The sequence below is a fragment of the Puma concolor genome, chromosome B4 (assembly GCF_028749965.1).
Source record: "Puma concolor isolate L17-30 chromosome B4, mPumCon1.1.hap2, whole genome shotgun sequence".
Lineage (NCBI taxonomy): Eukaryota > Metazoa > Chordata > Mammalia > Carnivora > Felidae > Puma > Puma concolor.
Window position 1 is genome coordinate 120,210,481 of NC_141673.1, and position 22,554 is coordinate 120,233,034.

Below are 22,554 nucleotides of genomic sequence, written 5' to 3' on the forward strand. Positions count from 1 at the left end.
CGAAACCAGCAGAAGATCAGTAAATTCTGGATGTTCTTTGACTTTCTCCTTTTGAGATCAGTTCCCATAAGAAGAAAATTATTGGATTTATCTACTTGGTGGGCTTCCTCTTTACTTCTTTGCAGTACAGAGTGAATGCTTTACCGAGTGGAAGTAAAAACATTCTAAGGTTATTTTCCCCCCTCTTGAGCAGTAAGGTGAAAAGACAAACCTGTTTCATTGGTGAAACTGTTATATTGGTTATTTGGCTGCTTTCCCCCTTCCCAGATGACCGATGTCAATGCCTAGATAGAGACTCTGTTGCAAGTGACAGAATCCAATTCAAACCAACCCAAGAAAATTCCTAAGGGAACAGAATTGGCTTCGGTAGCTGGCATGTAGCACCAGGCATAGCTGGTTTACATAGGAAAGGCCTAGCCCCACCTGAGCCATAAGGAATGAATGATGTCCCCCACCCTCCGTGAAAGAGGCAGAATAAGGGAGGAAAACCCTGAACTGGCAAAAGCCACAACGGTTCACAGCAGCGACCTGAGATGTTTCCTGGTTCGGCACATCATGCACAAGGTACCTGCACCATCGTCTTCTCCCTTAGATTGCTGTTGGAAAGGATTGCAACATTACAGCATTCTTGCTTGGTCATGAAGCCACTGTCTGTAGGGTGTTTTTGCAGTGAGGCCAGAAAACAAGCGGCCTGCTCTATTTCCTGTTTGGCCTCTGTATTATTTGGTTGTGATATGCACTCTGTAACAATCCATATTTAGTTTAGTGTGTGTGTGTGTGTGAGAGAGAGAGAGAGAGGTTTAAGTAGCACAGGACAATGTGTGATATATATATAAATCTCATGAAAGTGAATACTCATAACCTCTGAAGGAATTGGAGTGAAAGTCTCCTAAACATATTCCTGGGACTGTAGAAATGTCCTGAGGCTTCTTCGTTCATGTGTGAAGGTCTAAATGCAATAGTTCTTGATCTGTGAGCTGTTAGAATTGCCCTCAACGTCAGCAGAGAGGCTGGATCTGTGTGGTAGGAGGAGAGGAGGCCTCAACTGATTGCTCAGCCACTGTCTGATTGCTCCCCGCTGAGGGCTAGGACTGGGACTTGTTGGCACAGCAGACAAATGTGCGGCCCACTTCTGGGGATCCCGTAGCCCCCTCGGCCCAGGGAGGTCCAGGAGCATGACTGCCTTCGCCAATTCCATCTGCCTCAGCATAGGCTCAAGCACCTTGCATCATTTTTGTATTCCAAAATTAGGTTTATTTGTTTTCTCTCCACTCCTTTTATCATCCCCTCTCCACACAGTCTGTCCCCTCCCCGAACCATTAGAATGCTTTGTCCCCAGCACAGTAGCAGGAGAGTGGCTCTCGGTAACCACGGGCAACCAGGAATCTGGACCAGCTATTTGTGCTGTATTTGTAAGGCGCAGTCTAGCCGCTAGCTGGGTAGACGGCGGGGGGAAATGTGCTGTAAAGGTTTTTCTTGTACAGTGAAATATTATCTTCCCTTTTTTTAGAACGACCAGTCCATGGGCGAGATGCAGATAATCGGAGGCAATGATCTTTCAACACTGGCTGGAAAGGTTTGTTAATGTAACTCTGCTCCCTAAGCACTGATGTCATGGGGAAATCAGTGACCTTCATTTCAGGTCAGCACTTGCAATGCATTTCAGACACTCTCCCGGGTTTGCTAATTCATGCAAATGGATGTGTGAATCCTTTTAATGATTTCTCCCTTATAAAACACTCTTTTTATAATGCTTCCAGGACCCGATGCCCACCAGATCTCCAACCTTCCTTCCAATCTTATTTCAGACAACCTCCTATTACAAAATAAATCCCTGGGCACTCCCGCCTGCTTCCTTTTCTCCTCTTGCCGGTCCCTCCTGAAAAGGAAGCTTTTTCCTTTATTCGTCTGCTTTTTGTCTCATCTATGCCTCAGCATCTCGGCATTGCAGTAAGACATTTAAACAGGTTTGCCAAAATGTTTAAAATTTAAGGAGGGAATAAAAGAAAGGTTTCTAGAGAGCACATTTGTCAGCCCCATGCCTTTTTCCTCCCATGCAAAAGAATGTAATCCATTAGATCATGGGTCAGACACCGCCACTTTGAACTTGGAGTTCCAAACATGCCAATGCTTAATAATTAAGTGAAAATCTGTTTGGATTCTGACATAAATACATACATTGGAAGGAAGAGTTGTTTCCTTTGTGGAATGGATGTCCTTTGTGGAAATGTGACCTGAGACTCGAGTTTTGCTCTGAAAAGCAGGCAGCGGCTGCTGCCTGACATATCTTGTATTCATTTTCCCTGAACAACTTCAGCCTTCCGAATAAAATGGATCAGTCTCTTACACAAGTTTAATCTCTCATTTTGGTGGTTGTTACTGTTTGTTATGCAATGCCCGGATGGGGAAAAGGAATAGCAGGCACATTTAATAAAAATGTGTTTAATAACATTGGGAACATTAGAGAGCTACAGGGACTCTAACTCCAAACCAGCTTACTTCCCTCTACTCTGAAGATAGCATAGTAGCCATCCAAGTGTGACACGACTATCTAGAGGGAGATTATGTTGCACAGAAATTGGAATTAACTTGTTGATGTTAATGCATCACTAGGCCACCATTTGATGGCCTTACTACATCAGTGCCTGAAATAACATCCTGGAAAGCTAAAATGCTCCAAGCAATTTCCAGAAATTCACAACTTTTCACAACTGTGGAGTGGCCTTTAAATGAGAAGTCATTTTAGTACTTTGTTGTAGGACATTGCCTTACAGGTGTTACGACACAAGAGAAATACCGTGCCTTGTGCGACGTTACACAAGCATCTTGCCTTGGGGAATTACCATGGGGGTCTGTCAAAGTAGCAATTCTAAGAATCCCAAATGAATACCAAGAAAATGTTGTGCATAAAACTGTGACTTTTCTCTCCTGCTTTCTAAAGTCATCTTCTTTTTCATTTTATTTTTTTTTTCAATTTTTTTTAACATTTATTTATTTTTGAGACAGAGAGAGAGAGAGAGAGAGAGAGCATGAACAGGGGAGGGTCAGAGAAAGAAGGAGACACAGAATCTGAAACAGGCTCCAGGCTCTGAGCTGTCAGCACAGAGCCCGACGCGGGGGTTGAACCCACAGACTGCAAGATCATGACCTGAGCCGAAGTCGGACGCTTAACTGACTGAGCCACCCAGGCGCCCCTTCTTTTTCATTTTAAAGTAATCTCCCTCTTAGGTGAGCACCAGATACTCTGTTCCTTTAAAAAATAGAGAGGAGGATGGGCAAAGTTTCTTACTAGGGGTGGAATCAATAGGAGGGGTGATAGTGCTGTGCCTCAGTATCCCCTCCCAGAATTACTACAAAGACCCACCCCTCCCCGTGAGAAAGTAGGGATTATGGAAGTTCGGGTAGGAGAGATGGAAAACCAGCCGGCACCAAGGACAAGCAGGAGTCAGCTTGTTTTTTGCTCGTGTGATAAATGATCCTTCCGGCTTACCAGGTGCTATTTCATGGTATCTTTTTACTTGCATTTATGTGTGCATAGATGGATTCTATATATGTTTAAATGTATGCCACGTAGAATCCTTTGAGCTTAGAACGCACTGAGTAAATATTTCTAAGATGAGTCAACATTGATTAGCCAAGTTCTCAACTGTCACAACAGCTTACGTTGAAAGATTATGCATCTTTATGCAGTTCAGGGCACCTAGGCTCACATCAGAAGAAGGGAGTGCTTAATGAACCAGTGTAGACCATGCTCAGTGCTCTCAAATGAATCTTAAATCTGTCCACGGCTCTCTGTCTTCATGGTAATCACCCGACTCTAGACTCTTGCAGTAGCAAAGTGTGGTCTAGGGCAGGGGTTAGTGAACTTTTTAGGGAAAGGCCAGGCCATACATGTTTTTAGATTTTGTGGGCTATACCCTCTCTGTTGCAACTACTAAACCCTCTATCATAGCATGAATCCAGCAAGCAGCCACAGATAAAATGGAAACAAATGGACATGGCTGTTTCAATAAAACTTTATTGACAAATATAGGCAGCAGGCCAGATTTGGCTGATGAGCCGTAGTTTGCTGACCTTTGGTCTGGGAACCAGCAAGGTCAGCACCACCTGCAAACTAGAAATGCAATATCTCAGATCCCACCCCAGATCTTCCGAATGAAGTACCCACTTTAAAAACATCCTTAGATGGTTCCTTTGCACACTAAAGTTTGAGAAGCACTGGTCTTCTAGGGCCAGACTGCTACTATCCCTCCTCCAGGAAGCTATGGTAGCCTAACTAGTCTCCCTGAACTTCCACCTTCACTTAATTCTTGCCACCCTCCAAATCATTCTCCAAGAAACAATAGCCAAAGGGATCTTTTTAAGATACAAATTGGGTCACACCCCTTGCCTACTGAAAACCTTTCAGTGGCCTCTCAGGGTTGTCAGACTTAGCAAAAAACAAAATGGAGAACAGAATGCCAAGTTAAATTTGAATTTCAAATAAACAATGAATACACTTTTAGTATAAGCATGTTACGTGCAATATTTGGAACATACTTAAGCTCACAAGTCATTTGTTATTTATCCGAAATTCAAATTTCACTGGGTGTTCTGTATTTTACCTGGGAATCCTACTCCCAAGGTTCGGAGAATACAATCCAACCTCCTTCTCCCAGCCTGTAAGACCTGTGTGATCTGTCCCTGCTTCCCTCCCAACATCATCATATACCACTCAGCCCTCCTTATGGTGTTATAGCCACGCTGGTTAAGCTCCTTCCTGCCAAGACTTCGGATAAGCTGTGGCCTCCAACCCGAAATCTATTTTCCTCCTATCCTTCAGGCTTCAACCTAATGGCTCTTATATAAGTGAGGCCTGCCCTGAGTCTGTCTAAAATGAGCACATACTCTTCCCTTACACAGTTCCCACCTTCCCCATTATATCTCTATATTAGTACTCTGTTTCAGGTCAAGCCCTTTCCAACATTTGCTGTGTTTACTTTAAGGCTAATTTTCTGATGTGTGTATTTCCCCCACCAGAATGTCAGTGTAAGATGGGCAGAGACCCTGCTTATCTTACTCACCATCCTGTCTCTTGCATTGTGCACGGTGCCTAGCCAACAGGTCGGCATAAGTATTTGGTGACTGAGTGAGCGAAGGCTCCTCTTTCTCTTAGAAAGAAACCAGAAATCTTTTCAATGAAGTCTGGGAAAGGGAGGACATGGCAGAAGGACAGGTAAATAGAAGCCCATCCAACCACACCAAAGGACACATCAGCCAGCTAGTTTGATTTAGGTTGGATAAGAAAAGTGTTGAGTGAGGGCACCTTGTTTTCGAGAAGCAGAAGGGCTTTGGTGTCACAAAAGATTCAAGATGGGGGGACTGGGTTGGTGAATGCGGTCCCCCTGAGTGTGGAGGAGGGAAAACAATATCACTTAACTTTTGGAATTTCCTTTTCCTTAAACAGATGATGGCTGATCTACTCACCCATTCTTCAGCCTTTCAGAGAAAGGCTATGCATCAAGGGTTTGAGAGAACTTTAAAAATCAGTCTCAGAGGCCCTCCAGAATCTTTCCATCATGCAGAATGTATGCCAGCTGAGGGCAGAAAACAAACTTAAAAAGAAAAGGCACCTGACAATTAGTGCTTACTTTTCTCATGGTTGTAGAAGGAAGTCAAGCTATTGTAAACACCTGCATAGGGTGGAGGGCTCTTGTAGATCATCATCTGACTTTGCCCTTGTATAGTAATCATGTGATTTCTTCAGTCAATAAATTTATATTTAAGCTGAATTTTCCATTAATATTACTACTCTGCCATGAATTTGAGCACTCCTCTTTTTTTAATGCTTGGCACTCAGAGAAGAGCTGCGGGGATCTTTCCCCACGAGACTCTTTCCTTGAGCTTAAGGAAATCCAAAGAAGGAATGATTCCTTGGGACTGTGACTGTCTTCACAAGGGGAGGCTGAGGTTTTACTCTGGACTAGATAGCCTGGGAATAACACAGGAAAGGGAGAAGAGCATCGTGTAATGAAGGATGAAGGAGGGAAATGGGAGAGCCAGAGGACAAGAGCAGACCAATGTGACTGGAGGAAATCAGTCCAAAATAGAGAAACAACTTTAAGACACTGAAAATGCAAATTGGATTTGGTTTGTAGAATATGTTGAATATCTCAACAAAGAATTTAGCTTGCAGAAAAGCAAAGAGGAGTTGCAAAGGTTTTTGAGCAGAAGTGACATCAAGAAGTTGTGTTTTGCAGGACACCTGAGTGGCTCAGTTGGTTGAGAATCTGACTCTTGATTTCAGCCTGTGTCATGATCTCACTGTTCATGAGATCAAGTCCCAGGTCGGGCTCTGCATTGACAGTGCAGAGCCTACTTGGGATTCTCTGTCTCCCTCTCTCTCTGCCCCTCCCTGATGTGTGCTTTCTTTCTCTCTCTCTCTCCTCAAAATAAATAAATAAACTTAAAAAAAAAAAAAGAAGTTGTGTTTTAAGAAAATTACCTTGATAGAGGATAGAATAACTGAGGATGGGAATGAGACTCCAGGCAAAGAAACTAGTCAGGAGGCCATGTGGGTTGAGCAAACATGAGCACTAGAACCATAGGAGCAAAGTAGGAACATTGCAGAAGACACAGCACTGTCCAAGGGAGCTGCAGCAGAACTAAATGATGAATGAAGAAGGGAGGGTTAGAAGAGATTTTTAAAAAAACAAATTTCTTTATAAAAGAACTTTTAAAAATGCAGGGACATAGCTCACCTGTATGATTCTCCACACATTATAAGCATCATAACTGTACTACATAACCTCTTAAATTTTCTAAAGATGTGTGAGTTAAAATATTTGGAAAAGAGACACTGTACAGCCCCCATGGACCTTTCTCTTTCATGGCTTCTTTCTTTCTTTCTTTCTTTCTTTCTTTCTTTCTTTCTTTCTTTCTTTCTTGCCTTCCTTCCTGCCTTCCTTCTTTCTTTTTTCCTTTCTTTCTTGTCTCCATTCTTTCTTTTCTTTAAAGCAAAGAAAAGGAAGCTCATAAGGGAAGCTGGCTGAGTCATGGTTCTAAATAGGTCATGGCTCTTGAATAAAGGGAACACTCAATGATTAAGTTAAATGGCCTCAACTTACAGTGTTTAAAAGCATTTTCCTCGGTGTGCGCAAGCTGTCTGCACAACGTGCTCTCTAGCTGATTTTTTTTCAAAGTTGATTTAATCCTGGCACTTCATAAAATGTGTGTATCCATTAAAGCAAGAAGATTTTATTCATGTTCAAGAGAAATCTCTGAAAGGGGTGGAATAAAACCAAATGCATGGAAACAGACCCAGATCTGGCAACAGGAAAACACAGATGTGCAGGTTAAGTGCAAGATTTCAGGAGACGTGCCACCTTCCCCCACCAAATAAGTTTCTAATCAAATGCCAGAATGAAGCATCAGAACCTGCCAAATTTCCTCCTTGGCTGCCTTAACTATTTAAATCATTCCTTTTTATTGCATCTGACTAGGCTGAGAACAATAATGGAAATGCCCACCAACTGATGATTCTGGCAATTTTGGGAATTATCACATAGAGTGAAATGCTGAACTACATTCCTTTCTCCCTGGGGTTCATATTCACACTTGTACCCGTGCTCAGCACCCACAATGAGCCCATCATCATTACTGCCATCCCTCCACTCAGCGTGACCATAGCCACAAAACTATGCTGCCGAAGATTAGACTGTGCTGTGCTAATAATTTTGCACTTTAAAAGACTGAAAGTGGGAATAATCTATCTACAAAAACCACTGAAATTTGTATAATGCCTTCCTCCTTTCTTTTCTTCTTTTTCTTCTTCCCTTTCTTTTTCTTCAGGGAACTTGAGGTGATAAGCTTCCCCTGGGATGGCACAATAGCAAAGAAAGAATGCACTCCAGAGACTCCGCATAGAATTTTTGCCCACGGTCCCCAGGTTGCAAACTTTACTTACTTTCTGGGAAGAGATGAGCTAGGTGTGATGAGATGGCCTAGACAGCAAGTGGTTCAGTAATCAAAGGTATCAGATTGGAAGTGCCTAGGAGCCACAGTGTGCTCTGAAAAAATGTCCAAGGCAGGGTGCCTGGGTGGCTCAGGTAGTTAAGTGTCCAACTTCGGTTCAGATCATGATCTCCTGGGGTGTGGGTTCAAGCCCAGTGTTGGGCTTTGTACTGACAGCTCAAAGCCTGGAGCCTGCTTTGGATTCCTTGTCTCCCTTTCTTTCTGCCCCTCCCCCACGTGCTTTCTCTCTCTCTCTCTCTCTCTCTCTCTCTCTCTCTCTCAATAATAAATAAACTTAAAAAATTATTTTAAAAAATTTCCAAGGTTGCCACTCAAAAAAACAGATGGGGGGAAATTTAGAAGATTTCTTGGTGCAAAATTAAAAGCAGTACACATTAATGATAGGTCAGTTAAGGAGGAATTAATTGTACATCGTTGAGGGGGGAAAAATGGAGGAGATGTGTCAAAAGAATAATAAACTAGAGAAAGAAATGAGGTCAAAATTGTTCATTTGTTCCACAGGCATTCCTTCAGCACCTGCACATACTGGTCTCCATGTTATAAAGATGAATTTGTCTTTGTCCTTTAGCTTGTGGAGCCTATCCTGACATATTAAAGTTTAAAGAGATTACTTCTTGGGGAGCCTAGGTGGCTCAGTCAGTTGAGCGCCCGACTTCGGCTCAGGTCATGATCTCACAGTTTGTGAGGTTGAGCCCCACATTGGGCTCCATGCTCTCGGTTCAGAGCCTGGAGCCTGCTTTGGATTCTGTGTCTCCTTCTCTCTCCACCCCTCCCCCATTCACGCTATGTCTCTATCTCTCAAAAAATGAACAAATGTTAAAAAAATTTTTTAAAGAGCTTAGTTCTCTTAGACACTAGTGAAAATGCTTCCAAAGTTAGAGTCACTTTCTCTGTACTCTTGGGCTACTTGTTTTGTATGGCAATCTTCCAAAATGGTACTAAACACATTGCTTTTTTGGAGGTGAGCTTTTCATACAACAGGTAGGCCACTAACAATCCAGACAGTAAACCCACATATTACTAAGGAAAGAATTTGAAAACACAGTGTGGTGTTTTGTAAAAGAAAATAAATATATATGTAATGACTGCTCTATGTAAGTCGCTAAAGAATTCTAAATTTCTACTGAGCTCCCTTTCAATAGGAATTTTTTTTATATCAGTATTCCACCGCCCATCACTTGTGAACCCACTAAATAATTTTACTTTTTAAACACTGTACAAAACTCAGAAAGTTTTTGTGTTGTTACAGATGTTATCAACCCACTTAGCCTCCTTAATCCTCCAAAATCCTTTGAGAAATATAGTTAAACCATAATTAACCAATGTTTTCCTCATAATAATCATCCAAAGAAAGAAAGAAAGAAAGAAAGAAAGAAGAGGAGGGAGGGAGAGAGGAAGGAAGGAAAAGAGAAGAGAAGAGAAGAGAAGGGAAGAGAAGAAAAGGGAAGAGAAGAGAAGAGAAGAGAAGAGAAGAGAAGAGAAGAGAAGAGAAGAGAAGAGAAGAGAAGAGAAGGAGGGTTATTGTAGTTTAAGACACTGAATGATGACTAGGAAAACCATTGAAAGAAAAGAAACTTTAAAAGGAAACATAGTACTCTACTTGACTCTGCAGTGGGGAGAAAGTGTGAGCAGTACAAAAAGATACAGTCAAAACAAAGCATCTGCATTGGGAGATGGAAAAAAGAAGTGAGATAGTGTATAAGAACTAAATTCTCAGGGGGCCTGGGTGGCTCAGTTGGTTGGGTGTCCAACTTTGGCTCAGGTCATGATCTCGCAGTTTGTGAGTTCAAGCCCCATGTCAGGCTCTGTGCTGACAGCTCAGAGCCTGGAAGCTGCTCTGGATTCTGTCTCCCTTTCTCTCTGCCCTTCCCACGCTCACACTCTGTCTCTGACTCTCTCAAAAATAAATAAATGTTAAAAAAAAATTTTAAGAACTAAATTCTCATCATTATATAATATAATAAATAGATGATGTCTAAAATTTTTAAATTTAGAAATAGAAGTACAGTAAGAGAGACTATTTTAAATTAAAAGAGAATTGGGGCGCCTGGGTGGCGCAGTCGGTTAAGCGTCCGACTTCACCCAGGTCACGATCTCGCGGTCCGTGAGTTCGAGCCCCGCGTCAGGCTCTGGGCTGATGGCTCAGAGCCTGGAGCCTGTTTCCGATTCTGTGTCTCCCTCTCTCTCTGCCCCTCCCCCGTTCATGCTCTGTCTCTCTCTGTCCCAAAAATAAATAAAAACGTTGAAATAAAAAAAAAAAATAAATTAAAAGAGAATTAAAGACCCAATGCATGGACTTCAATTAGACAAAGCAGCTACAAAGGCCATTTTAAAGACAACTGGAGAGAGGCACCTGGGTGGCTCAGTTGGTTAAGCATCCGACTCTTGATTTCAGTTAGGTCCTGATCTTACAGTTTGTGAGGTGGAGCGCAGCATCAGGCTCCATGCTGTCAGTGCAGAACCTGCTTGAGATTCTCTCTCTCCCTGTCTCTCTCTCTCTCTCTCTCTCTCTCTCTCTCTCTCTCTCTCTCCTTCTCTCTCTGCCTCCCCCCACTTGTGCTTGCTCTCCTTCAAAATAAATAAACTTACAAAAATAAAGACAACTGGGGAAATTTAAATATGTACTAGGTTTTATATAATATTAAGAAATTATTTCCAGGGGCGCCTGAGTGGCTCAGTAGGTTAAGTATCCGACTTCGGTTCAGGTCACAATTTCATGGTTCATGCGTTTGAGCCCCGTGTTGGACTCTGTGCTGACAGCTCAGAGCCTGGAGCCTGCTTCAGATTCTGTGCCTCTCTCTCTCTCTCTCTCTCTCTCTCTCTCTCTCTCTTCCCCTCCCCACCTCAAAAATAAATAAACCTTTAAAAAAATTATTGCCAGGTAAAGAAGTTATCACACACGTGCGCGCGCGCGCGCGCGCGCGCGCACACACACACACACACACACACACACACACACACACTGGAATAACAAACTAGGAAATCCTGCCATTTACAACAACATGGATGGACCTTGAGAGCATTATGCCAAGTGAAGTAAATCAGACTGAGAAAGACAAATACTGTGTGATCTTACTTTCATGTGGGATCTAAAACAAAACAACACAAAACCAAACTCATAGAAAAAGAGATCAGATTTGTGGTTACCTGAGGTGGGGGTGGGGGGCAGGGAAATCAGGGGAAGGTGGTGAAAAGGTAAAAACTTTTAGTTATAAGATAAATAAGTACTAGGGATGAAATGTACAATATCATGACTGTAGCTGACATTGCTCTGTGATATACAGGAAAGTTGTTAAGAGAATAAATCCTGAGAGTTTTCATCATAAGGAAAAAAATGTTTCCCTTTTTTGCTTTCTTCTTTTATTGTATCTATATGAGATGATGCATGCTAACTAAATTTGTTTAGGTAATTATTTAGTAATAGTATATAAGTCAAAGCATTATACTATACACCTTAAAGTTATACAGTGTATGTCACTGGATCAAATGTATAAAACTATATAAAACTGGATCAAATGAAAAAACAAAATAGATTATTGTCATTTTTGTTAGATGTGACAGTATTGTGGCTCTGCATTACACAGAATGCCATGATAACTTTAACATAAAGTGCATAAGCATTTTAAATACTTTACAGTTAGATGCACATCAACATTTAGAAAACCTTTGACTTTTCTATTTGATTTGAATATGTATATGCATTACCTTGCTTTTAAAATATGTTTAAGCAATTTTGACAATATATTTCTGGATTAGTACATACATTCAAGTCTCACTTCCCAGCCACCACTGTATCTTATAGCTAAATGTTTTCAAAGATGACTCTTGTTTTGCAAGGTTCTAAGCTTTTAAAAAACAGATTTAATTATGTTCAGTGCACTTTATTTAATTAGGCAAGAATGCAGACTAACAGAGTTTTAAAAGGCCTTTCCTTATTAGATTGAAACAAAAAAAGATTATGAGCTAAGGAATCAAATTAACCAAGTATTCTCCAAGTATTCAGGTTGGTTAATAGGCATGGTTGGTAAGCGTCAATCAAACTAAAAATGCACATCCTAACTAACTGTTACGGGTTAATTGTTAAGAACACAGCAAATGTGCTCAGAATACCAAGGGGATTTCTCTGTTCCTGTGATCCTTAGGCTAGGGGATATGGACACGATAACTTTACATTTTAATGATAAAACCAAGATTTTGTAATGCATTTAATGACTAAAAATACTATACCTGGGAGAAAATCACTTCTAGAAAGATACTTCCTTCTAAGAAGCGTTGGACACATAAAGTAATGTGAGTTGGGTTGGTTGATTAACATTTTCATTACTTAAATCTCTCTGGCATTAGACATAAGTAAGATTTCTAAGGTGGAAGGCTTGATAGGATTGTTAAAGTCTTATATGAATCATAGGGATAAATGAAGAGTTATGTAAAGAAGGACAACATTACGTTGAGGGAATATCCACACCATTTAGTTCATTGCAATGTCATATTAGCACAGTCACATTTTAATTTGGTGAGATAGTATTGACATGTAACTACAAATCCATTTCATTAGTCAGTTTTAATTAATTAACCAGTATAATCGGTTATTATTCCTCCACTCAATAAATTACTGAGCATCTATATGCAGGTATATATGCTAGGGGCTGCGAATACAATAGTAAGCAAGACAAACATGATTCCTACCCTCATGGAGTTTATATTAGTGGGCAGGCAGGTGTCAAACAGGAATTGAAATGAAACATAATGTTTTTAGGGGAAAAGGAGAGGTATGCTTCGATAGCACATAACAAGCAACCCAACCATGTTTCTAAAAACATCAGTCAGGCACTTCACAGCACTCTCTCTGGCCCACCCCTTCCTCAAGGTTGAACATTTGAGAATAAATACAGAATCCTCAATGACTGGTGGCGACGCAGGGTTAGGACTGCCCCCGGCAGAGTCCATGATTCTTCTGCAGAGCACTGTCTCCATTAACAATGTAGTTTATGTGGCTTGTTTTCCTGGTAAACTCTTAGTACACTTTGTATGCCAAAGAATTCTGGATGGGGCTGCTTGCCAGAATTATGGACCTGGGATGACCTTGTGGGTAGCTCTTCAGACAGGGCATAGGGCCTGAGATGACCTTGCTGCTCCCTTGAATGTAGACACCAATATTGCAGCATCAGGTAATGGCCGAGAGAGTGTTCGAATGAATCTGGAATACCCAGATTACCTCCAAGCATTTGGGTTAGATGGATGGTGGAGGGCCAGCTCAGCAAATTGTGAAACTCCTAACTTTAAGCAAAAATGTGTGTTTCTCTTGTGAGCCAGATTTGCATCATATTCTAAATAACTGTTTTGTTTTGTTTTTAATTTCAGAATGTCCTCATTGTTGAGGTAAGCTGACTTTTCCTTACCCGTATTTGTTAGATGAAAGAATCTAATGGTGAGTTTCAAAGTATAGAACTTATTATCAAATTGGTCAAGGATTTGTTGAATTTCCGCTGTGCACGTGGCTCTCCAAATTTACTGCCTACGAACCAACTAGAATCAGTGGCTTGAAACAATTTAGAAAAAGAGCTTTGCGGTAATAGTTGTGTGGTACTTTATCCGTTTTTATGTCTGAATTGGTTCTTATACTTACTTGCAAGTCAGGCATTTTTACAGAAGAGGAAACGAGCCCAACACAACCAAATGTGTTTAATAGTAAAACCAGGATTTGAACTCTTTTCACCCTTGATTCATTGTTTGTGCCAATGACCTCCAATGACTTCAAACAATTCTGCTTCAGCAACCAAAGGATAAATACAATCAATTTTAAAATGGCAATCCAAGAGAAAGCGAGAATTTAATTTTTCTGCTAAAAAAAAAAAAAAAAAAAATGGAGAATGGGCCCCATAGCAGCAGTGGACTAATTCAGCAAATGGCCACTTTTCCTTCAAGAGCACGCCTGTCTTATCAGCTGGCAAAAATTCAAGGGAGCTGTTTTCAAGCTTTTGTTACACAATCGCCTGTGCGTGCCATATGTATCTGCAGTCGTCCTGGCTCGGGCATCACCCGTGAAGTAGACCCTCCAGCCAAACGAATTGCCCAACCCTGGCTAAATTCAGACCTGTTGTTTTGATAATCAGCTCCTGACAGCTGATTTCTGTCCCAAGGACAATGCATTTCTGCTGCCCATTCTCCTCTGATTGGGTAGCAGCTCATCAGCAGAGATGAGCTGAGGCTCACTGCAGCCTTGCACCCTCAGAATTCACAGGCTGTCACCAGCTGCCGTCCAGACACATCTCACTTCCCAGCCATAGAATCCCCTATTGACTGGGGAGGGCAAGGGGGAGCTGTTTATCCATTCAGTGTATTCAGATGTACATCCCATGTCCATGAAAATTCATGCGTCCCGTATTGTGTTGCGCATAACCTCAGGGCCAAATTTAGTCCTTGAATGTGCATGCACGAGTCCAAATGTACTCAGTAAGGAGTCCCACATGCTCTCCAAAGGCCGAACCTAGCTTTCAACACAGCTGAAGGATTCCAAGAGGAAATAATTCACCAATATATTCCCCTAAACCCAGCTTCACAGAGAGGCACCTGTCTAAAAAATATAACCAACCCTGCTTCCTACTTTTACTCCATTTGATGGCAGTTCTAATTGTGATGCATTATTAATGAGGACTACAGTCATCTGTCTGGATGAAAAATCTATTATGCTGCCCAAATGCATTCAGGTTGAATTTGTCTGTCCCCTTTGCAAAGGATGTTGTTGGAACGGGGAGGACCATGAAGGCGCTGCTCGGTAGCATAGAGAAATACAAGCCCAACATGATTAAAGTAGCCAGGTGAGTAGGACATTCACATCATTGTTGCTTCTGTCTTTCTAAATCAGCCGCAGAAGGATGCTAACACAGGATGCTGTTTCCAAAGAGAGCAGTCTATTCCAAACCAGTGACCCTTTGCCCTGGCATGTTATGGTTTGACCACACTGAACAAATAGCCCATTTGACCAGTAGCCTGAGAGAGAGGAAGGGGAAGAAGGCACGCTTTGCTGGGTGTCTGTGCCTCCATTAGCTGCTTCCAGGAGCAGCTGGCTGAGCCTGGTGCCAGTGTCCCTCTCCCTTTTATCTAGAATCACTGATGTGGTGCCGTGGTAGCAGGAGCATGAATTAGAAGGCTGTGACGGTGCTCCACACACTCGGGGGGGGCGGGGAATACATATTTTAATGATGTTCAGTTTTGAATTTGGAATTCACAGAAGTTATATCTGGATCACTAAACACCTTCTTTTCTTTTTCATGGTAGTTTGTTGGTGAAGAGAAGACCTAGAAGTGATGGCTTTAGACCTGACTGTAAGTCCTTCTGGGTTTTGTTGGTTGATTGGCTGGCGGGTGGTGGTGTTTCATGTTTAAGAATCTCTGTTTCCTATTCACCAGCATTCCACATAAAGCTGAAGCTATGAAGGTTTGATAGTCCCACGAGTCTCCCGACGTCTCCCCAGCCTTGCCAAGAGGAAAGAACCCTTTACAACAAGGGTTTTTAATTTTCCAGTTTGCGGTTTTCACAGAAACTCTGTGCATTGGATATTTTTAGTTTTAGGTTTTCCATAGCACCTTAAAATCAAAGGACTTAGCTAATTGGTTGCGAGGGATAGAGGGAGACTTGACCCCACGGGACTGGCTGGCACACGGGATCCCAACCTCTGCCACTGCCCCTATCAGTCAGACATGGGGAAGGCACTGTAAAGGCTTAGAAGGATTCCCTTTCTGCCTCCAAGAACTGTCACCAGACAATGCACAATGCCTCCCTTCAGCAAGCCTGAATTTTATAACACAGAAGGGAAAATCTGAGACACCTCCCATCACCTCCAAAGAAAAGCTCAATAACACAGAGAATTAGCAGAGCAAATAGCTCCAGATATCATCTTCACACTTGACTTCAAACACGTGTTTTGGAGGACTTTCCTCAGCTAGGACACTTTGCTACCCTCCTCCCCATAATACGATTAATTCCAATGCCAGGAAGAATAAGCAAGCAGCTTGATTATTTATTATTCTAACATGAGAGGCAATTTTTTTTTCACTTGCATAGGCAGACTTCAGCTTGATTTTTATAACTTACATTTGCTCTAAAGCCCCTGGGATAATCTGGCTACAGTCCTCACCAGCAAGCTGAAAAAACACCAGAGCAAGAGAGGCACACTATGGATGGATAGTGTGCCAATGACATTTTGCCAGTGACTCTTTTTTCTAAAAACAAATTTCATCCGTATGCTGGATGTATTAAATCTAGACATCGGTTCTGGGCAGGTAGACCCAACGTCAGTTCTTGCCAGATGTTTCTGTCCCATTACTGGTTTAAGGAATATAATCTGGATGCAGTAAGGGTAGGCAAAGTGAGTAAACAGAAATCTTCTAAGGATGTCATGTAAGATACCGTATAGATAAGATTTTAACTGAAGTTGAAAGACATTCACTTCAGACATATCCAAATAATTACAGATTTTTTGTGTGTCATTTATGGCAGCCACATTAATAAAATACTAGCAGGTAACACTAGTGAGAGGTTATGGTGTGACCTACACTCTTCGAAGAGCTACGCAGAGATTAACCCCTGTAATCCCCACAGCATTCCTCTAAAGGAGATGCTATTGTTATGCCCATTTTATGGATGAGGCAATCGGACACAACAAGGTTAAACAGCTTTTAGGGGGCACACTGCTGTAAGAGTAGAGTCAGTACTGAGCCCGGGCAGTCTGGTTCCAGTCACTGCCCTTACTCTTACACTACATCTGTAAGTAACGATTGCAAATAGAAGTGTAGGGACTGCACCCATTTACCAGCTAGAGATAGGTCACTCTGACTCCTTACCCGTCCCCTGATCTACTGATCCAGGGGATCCGGGTCCTTCTTTCACCCCGTGATAGCTCTGAAGGTTGGGCCTTTTGAACTGGCTTTTCCCAGTCCCAGTTGCAATGCCTGTTGTAGAGATTGCATTAGTCACTGTAAAGTCATTATTGTAGTTACAACCAGGGTTCTTTGGGATTTTCTGATATCCTTTTTAGCTGGTTCCGAATCTCTGTTTCTTCTTCCTGGATTTCTGAGGCTTGGTACTTTTCCTCCTTTCTCATAATGGACTCTTTCCCATAGGCTCAATGACATCTTTCATATGCTCAATGACATCTTTTATATGCTCTGACATCTTTTCTTCCACTCTTGCTTCTCCTCTTTGATTATTTTTCTCAAGCAACCTTGGCAGTTTGGAAGGACCAACTGGGCTTTCTATCAGTGACACATAATGCAATCTGCTAGAAAGTAAGTCCCTCCCCTCTAGCACTTTCTGCAAGCAGGAACCAGTTGCTTTCTCCATATAAAAGCATCTCTGGTCAACAGGGATAAAAATGTTGGGAGTAGTCGCCAGAAAGATAACTTTCTCCGTGCTGTAAGACCATTGGCTATACCAAAGTACGGCTTCGTAAAAGTAAGCAAGTACATCTTTCATCTGCAATGCTGTAATTTAAAAAAAAGATTAAAAAAAAAACTGGAAAAAGTTTGAAAACTCATTGGACCAGAGGCACATTTATTCTGTTTCAAGACCTCTGAGGAAGGAGAGCTATTCTCTGTTCCTTAAGGATCCTTCTCAATAAAAATCATCTCCCTTTCAATAAAGGTTTCCCTTGGTTAGCCTAAGTACCTCATATTGCATTTAAATCCACTGCCATTCTTCCCTCAATACAGATAGAAAGTTAATTAGTATCATCTGCATCCTGGATTCAAAGACTCGGGCTAGAATAACCCTTAGCGTTCTCTTTCTCAAACGGAACAATCCTACTTCATCTTGTCTCCCACGTTTTGCTTTCCAGCTCTTTGTCACGCTGAGGACATTGGGCACAGTGGGAGGAGCGCTTCCCAGTTGCAACAGTCCATGCACTTAGTCACATATCACAGTGTTGGAATACCTTCTGCTTGAACTGCACTTTATGCTTCCAAAGTGTTTCCTTTGGCATTGTGTCATTGGATACCGCTCACTTGGAAACAGTGGGGCTACATGACTAAGTCATGCATACTTCTTGTTATCTACTGGGCTGGCTGAGCCCTTACTCAGCTCGGTACGGTAGGCGTGCAGCCATCCTTCCTGGTATATTTGCTTGTTTACCTTGTCTCCCTGGCTGGTCACTCTGGTCCAGGTCCCAGTGGGCTCATCCTATGCATCGCTTATCATTTTTCCCACTTGCGTCTGCCTAAATGAAAGGTCTTCACGGTTTAAGTACCAACAATAGCTTATGGTGGCTTATCTACTTATGTTGTCTAAATTTTATTCCTCCCTCCCCCCTCTCTACTCAGATGTTGGATTTGAGATTCCAGATCTGTTTGTGGTGGGTTATGCCTTAGATTACAATGAATACTTCAGAGATCTGAATGTAAGTCATGCATGCAAATCCCTACCCTCCTTTGCACAAGAATTTAACAGCATCAATTTAACACATTATTGAAATAGTAGTAATGATGGCTGCCACTTATTGAGTATCTTCTGTGTCAGAAATGTGTCAGGAATATCTTGGACACTTTGCATTAAGAATCCCAATCACAGGTGCATGCAGTTCGTAACTATCCCCCTTTTGGAGAAATGGCTTCAACACATATACCCAGCGTAGACCCCCAGCTGTGTGACCCCGACCCACGTTGAATGATCTAGAAGTAGGCATCCTAGTCAAAGTGGACCAATCATGTCTCTCCCTCCTAAGAATGAGAAATTTAAACCAAAATTCACAGAAATCAAGGGGTTTGGGCCTTCTACCACTGACTAGCAGGGCCCCAGAGAGCATATCCACAAGCACCATGGGCTGGAGTCAGGAGTTACCCTGCTCCCTCCTTCCAGTTGCATCATTGCTTAGCTCTTCCTTTGATTCTGTGAGCTACCTCCTTATCCTACCAATAAATCCCCCCCCTTTTTTTTTGCTTAATTCGTCCGATCCCCCCTCTATTCCTTGCAATCAAAATATTCCTGACACATTTCTTGTTACCTAAAAAGGATCAAGTAAGAGTCAATGTTGTATTTACCATGGCTGTTTCTCCATTCTCCCTGGAGGCTGTAATTTGACCAGGTGGAGACTTCTATCTCTACCATGGCTAACCATACCACTCCTCCAGCATTTCTGGTTGTTATAGACCTGGGGAGCCATGTTCAGAATAGGGCTCAAAAACCAGAACAATGAGGAAACTTTTCCAAGCATTCAAATGGGTCTCTTTTACATATGTACATATATACATATATGTACATATATATGTATGTGTATATATGTGTGTGTATACACACCCATAGCATATATGTGTGTATACGCACACACATACATACACGTAAATGGACACATATATTTGAATGAAAAATAACCAATTACAAGATGACATTCTGTTATCACTGCATTACATTTTCTGCACCTCATATTTTAAGAAACCGATGCATTTAAATCCTTGATTGTTTCAGCACATATGTGTGATCAATGAACACGGCAAAGAAAAGTATCGAGTCTAAAGAAGTAAATTCTCACCGTCGAATCTCCGGATAACATCATACTTACGGACTACAGTCAGAAAGCCAGCATGTGAAGTTTGTCTCCCCAGGCACCTTCACTCAGCAGGATATACAAAAAAAAAAAAAAAAAAAAAAAAGATGTTTTAATGAGAGAGCTTTCTTTTCAGAGGTATAACACAGAGTACCAAAGGTTCTTAAGAAAAAAAAAAGCAATGCTTTTATTTGACTTGTTCTAAATTAAATATTCCGTGCTGTGACTCATGAGTTCTATCTACCTTCACACTCCTGAACTTTCCCTTTTTTTTTTTATTTCAATGCAGTCATTATGCTTGATTACTATACCCCCACCTAGTTACTCAAATATTTTTCACCTAATTCTTTTTCAATATTCCATTTTGGTAATGTTTTGCAATCTGAAAACTGAAAACCTTTTAAGTTAAGCTCTGAACCCATATACTGGGAATGCAACTAGATTCCCAACCTTTAAAAAGGAGGGAAAGGACAATTTAATATAAATTTGTTTGTGCGTTTCTGGCAGGCCATTACTATTTGCTTTGACAAACCCTTTTTGAACTGTAGCGTATAATGAATCTTAATGATGTTATGAAATGAGTCTTTGCTCAGTGCTCTTGATCGGAGCTTCCGGTATGTGATAACGGTATGTCATGTATGCATGGATGTACTCAACTGTGTTTAATACTCTGAATTTTAATTAGAAAAAATACAATGACAGCAAGGCTCTCATTTCTAAGCTGCATCCTTTTATTGATGTGGGACATGAGTAAATAGCAGAATTGGGGGGGGGGGAAGGGGCTGAATTCTCGAAACTAAGTATGAGTTTTTCCTCTTATTTGCATTAAAGGACAAGACGCTATTATACATTATCATCAACATGAACACAGAGGTTGAATTTTTTTTTTTGGAGTGGTCTCATAAGACTTATCAAATGACCCATGGCATTACAGAAAACAAGCACACTTAAGGTTTTTTCTCAGTAACGTTTTTTTTCCATTCCCATTGTTTTATGAGATGTTTTCTAATTTATGGGGATTCTAATTGAAAATAAACTCGAGTGCCAATAGAACTGTTTTTTCTCATTCCTAAAAGGATAAAATGCAAAAGAAATAACTAAGCAGGCTTTGTTTGGTTCTGAACCATATGTGGCATATTGTTATCAGGTTCTAGCTTCCTTTGAACTAATAAAGAATAAGAAACCTTGTTACATTTCATAACTGCTGTTTTTCTTCTGCCTTCATTTCTTTTATATACTTTCAGCCCTTAGAATGTGTGTGAGCCAGTAGCTTAAATATGTCACTGCGTATGTCTTTCCTGTGGCTTTATTTTTGGGAAACTGGAAAAAATCCAATATATGCACCAGTATAAGCAAATGATTAAGGCAGACTTGATCTACTGTGGTTTTTTTTTTTTTTTTTTCCCTCCTTAAGCTTGTTTGTGAGACAAAGAATTTTAGATGTAAGAGATTTTCCTGAATATCTTTGTTTCAGTCAGAGAAGAAAATAAACCACACCCAGATATCCCAAGTGAGAAACCAGCAAAGGGAATTCCTTTTAGCTTTGTTGCATAGAAGAGTCAGTATCCAAGTTAGAGATTAAAAATTCTAATTGGCCAGTTTCTTGAACTATCAAATTTGTGTTCTAAATACAATTTCCACTATACCACATCTATATTGGAAGACCCAGAAAAACCCAGATACATTAGATTGTGAAGGTAAAATTAACCATAATATTTCTTAAACTATTTTCTTTGGAATGTTGAATTTTAATAAACATCAGTATAATTCTGGAGGATTGTATGTTTATTCAAATTAAAAGAAAATTGATCTACTTCACAAGATTTTGAGAAGGACTTAGGCTAGTTAATGCTAAAAAAGAAACATCCATTAAATACACAAGAAGTTTAATCATTCTTGTAATTTTTTCCTATCAGACAATATTTTGACAGTGATATCCAAGAATGTCATCTTGGGAAAAATAGTATTTCCTTTTCTCTTGCAAAATTCTATTTAATACCACTGAGTTTTTTCAACCTAGACCAAAAATGTGAAAGCTTATAACTTGATTAGCGACCAAAGCATTTATTAATTTACTGTTCCAAAGCTGATTAGTAGGGGGAGAAGAAGTATGTGACATGGTTTATGTGGATTCAGTTACAATAATTAGTAATACTTTTACTACAGTAATACGACAACATAATCAGTAATATTTGGGATATTGCAAACAAATTAGAACCCTTCATTATATATTGATTCTTTCTTCCTGGACTGGAATATATCACATATTGAACTATGCATTCCCAGTGTGAACTGCAAATAGTCAAATCTTGATGTACCTTATTTAACCTTTGGATGTATTTGGATACAACGTGGTTTGCCATGTTTCAGACCTTCTGAGACTATTAAAATACACACACACACACAAACATACACACAACTTTCAGAGCACAAGGACACATTTTTGTCAGCCTCCCAAGGGATGAACTCGTGTCCAATGGAGAGAGAAGGCGACCTATCCCACTTCTAGAGAACTGAGGTTATGGAAATATTTCCTCACTTTTGTAATAGAGGTAGTATGTTCTAGGAAATCGAAACCTTAACTCACACTCCCCACCCAGATGTCTGGCTAATCTGGGCAAAAATAGCATTTGGGAGTTGCACTTACTTGGCTATCATAAAGTTTCTTTGGGATCCCCAGATGACATTTAAGAGCTGGTGGGCAGGCTGGTTTCAGGAAGGGAAAACGGGGATTGTGGAAGAGAGGTTTGCATGTTGATGCTGAGATGTGTACAGAGGAAGGACAGAAGGTGTACATGGAAAGAACTGCTTTGTTTCTTGGCCCAGTCATACCCCATGATTGGTTCTGAACCCCGTAGAGAAAAGGAGTCAAAGACCCCAGCTGAAAGAGTTGTTTTCATGGCAACCTTTGGACCACAGCAAGGGTCAGACAGGCCATTCACATTTCAGTGAGGGCCATGCATAGTCCATCCCCCCCCAAAAAAAAGTGGCTTTGCCATTTTTTT

At 41.0% G+C, this 22,554-nt stretch overlaps 1 protein-coding gene across 2 annotated transcripts in view; it reads left to right on the forward strand.

Moving 5' to 3' along the window:
• Window positions 1-20,737, forward strand: part of PRTFDC1 (phosphoribosyl transferase domain containing 1) — a 100,885-nt gene extending 80,148 nt beyond the window's left edge. Inside the window, exons 4-9 of one of the 2 annotated variants that reach the window (XM_086714720.1) lie at window positions 1,511-1,576; window positions 13,375-13,392; window positions 14,749-14,831; window positions 15,292-15,338; window positions 18,330-18,406; window positions 19,471-20,737. In XM_086714720.1, the coding sequence (XP_086570846.1) occupies window positions 1,511-1,576; window positions 13,375-13,392; window positions 14,749-14,831; window positions 15,292-15,338; window positions 18,330-18,406; window positions 19,471-19,518 (339 nt within the window). In that variant the 3' untranslated portion in view covers window positions 19,519-20,737. The remainder of the gene's footprint in view (window positions 1-1,510; window positions 1,577-13,374; window positions 13,393-14,748; window positions 14,832-15,291; window positions 15,339-18,329; window positions 18,407-19,470) is intronic. The other variant, XM_086714721.1, reaches the window with a different exon arrangement.
• Window positions 20,738-22,554: the final 1,817 nt, after the last annotated feature.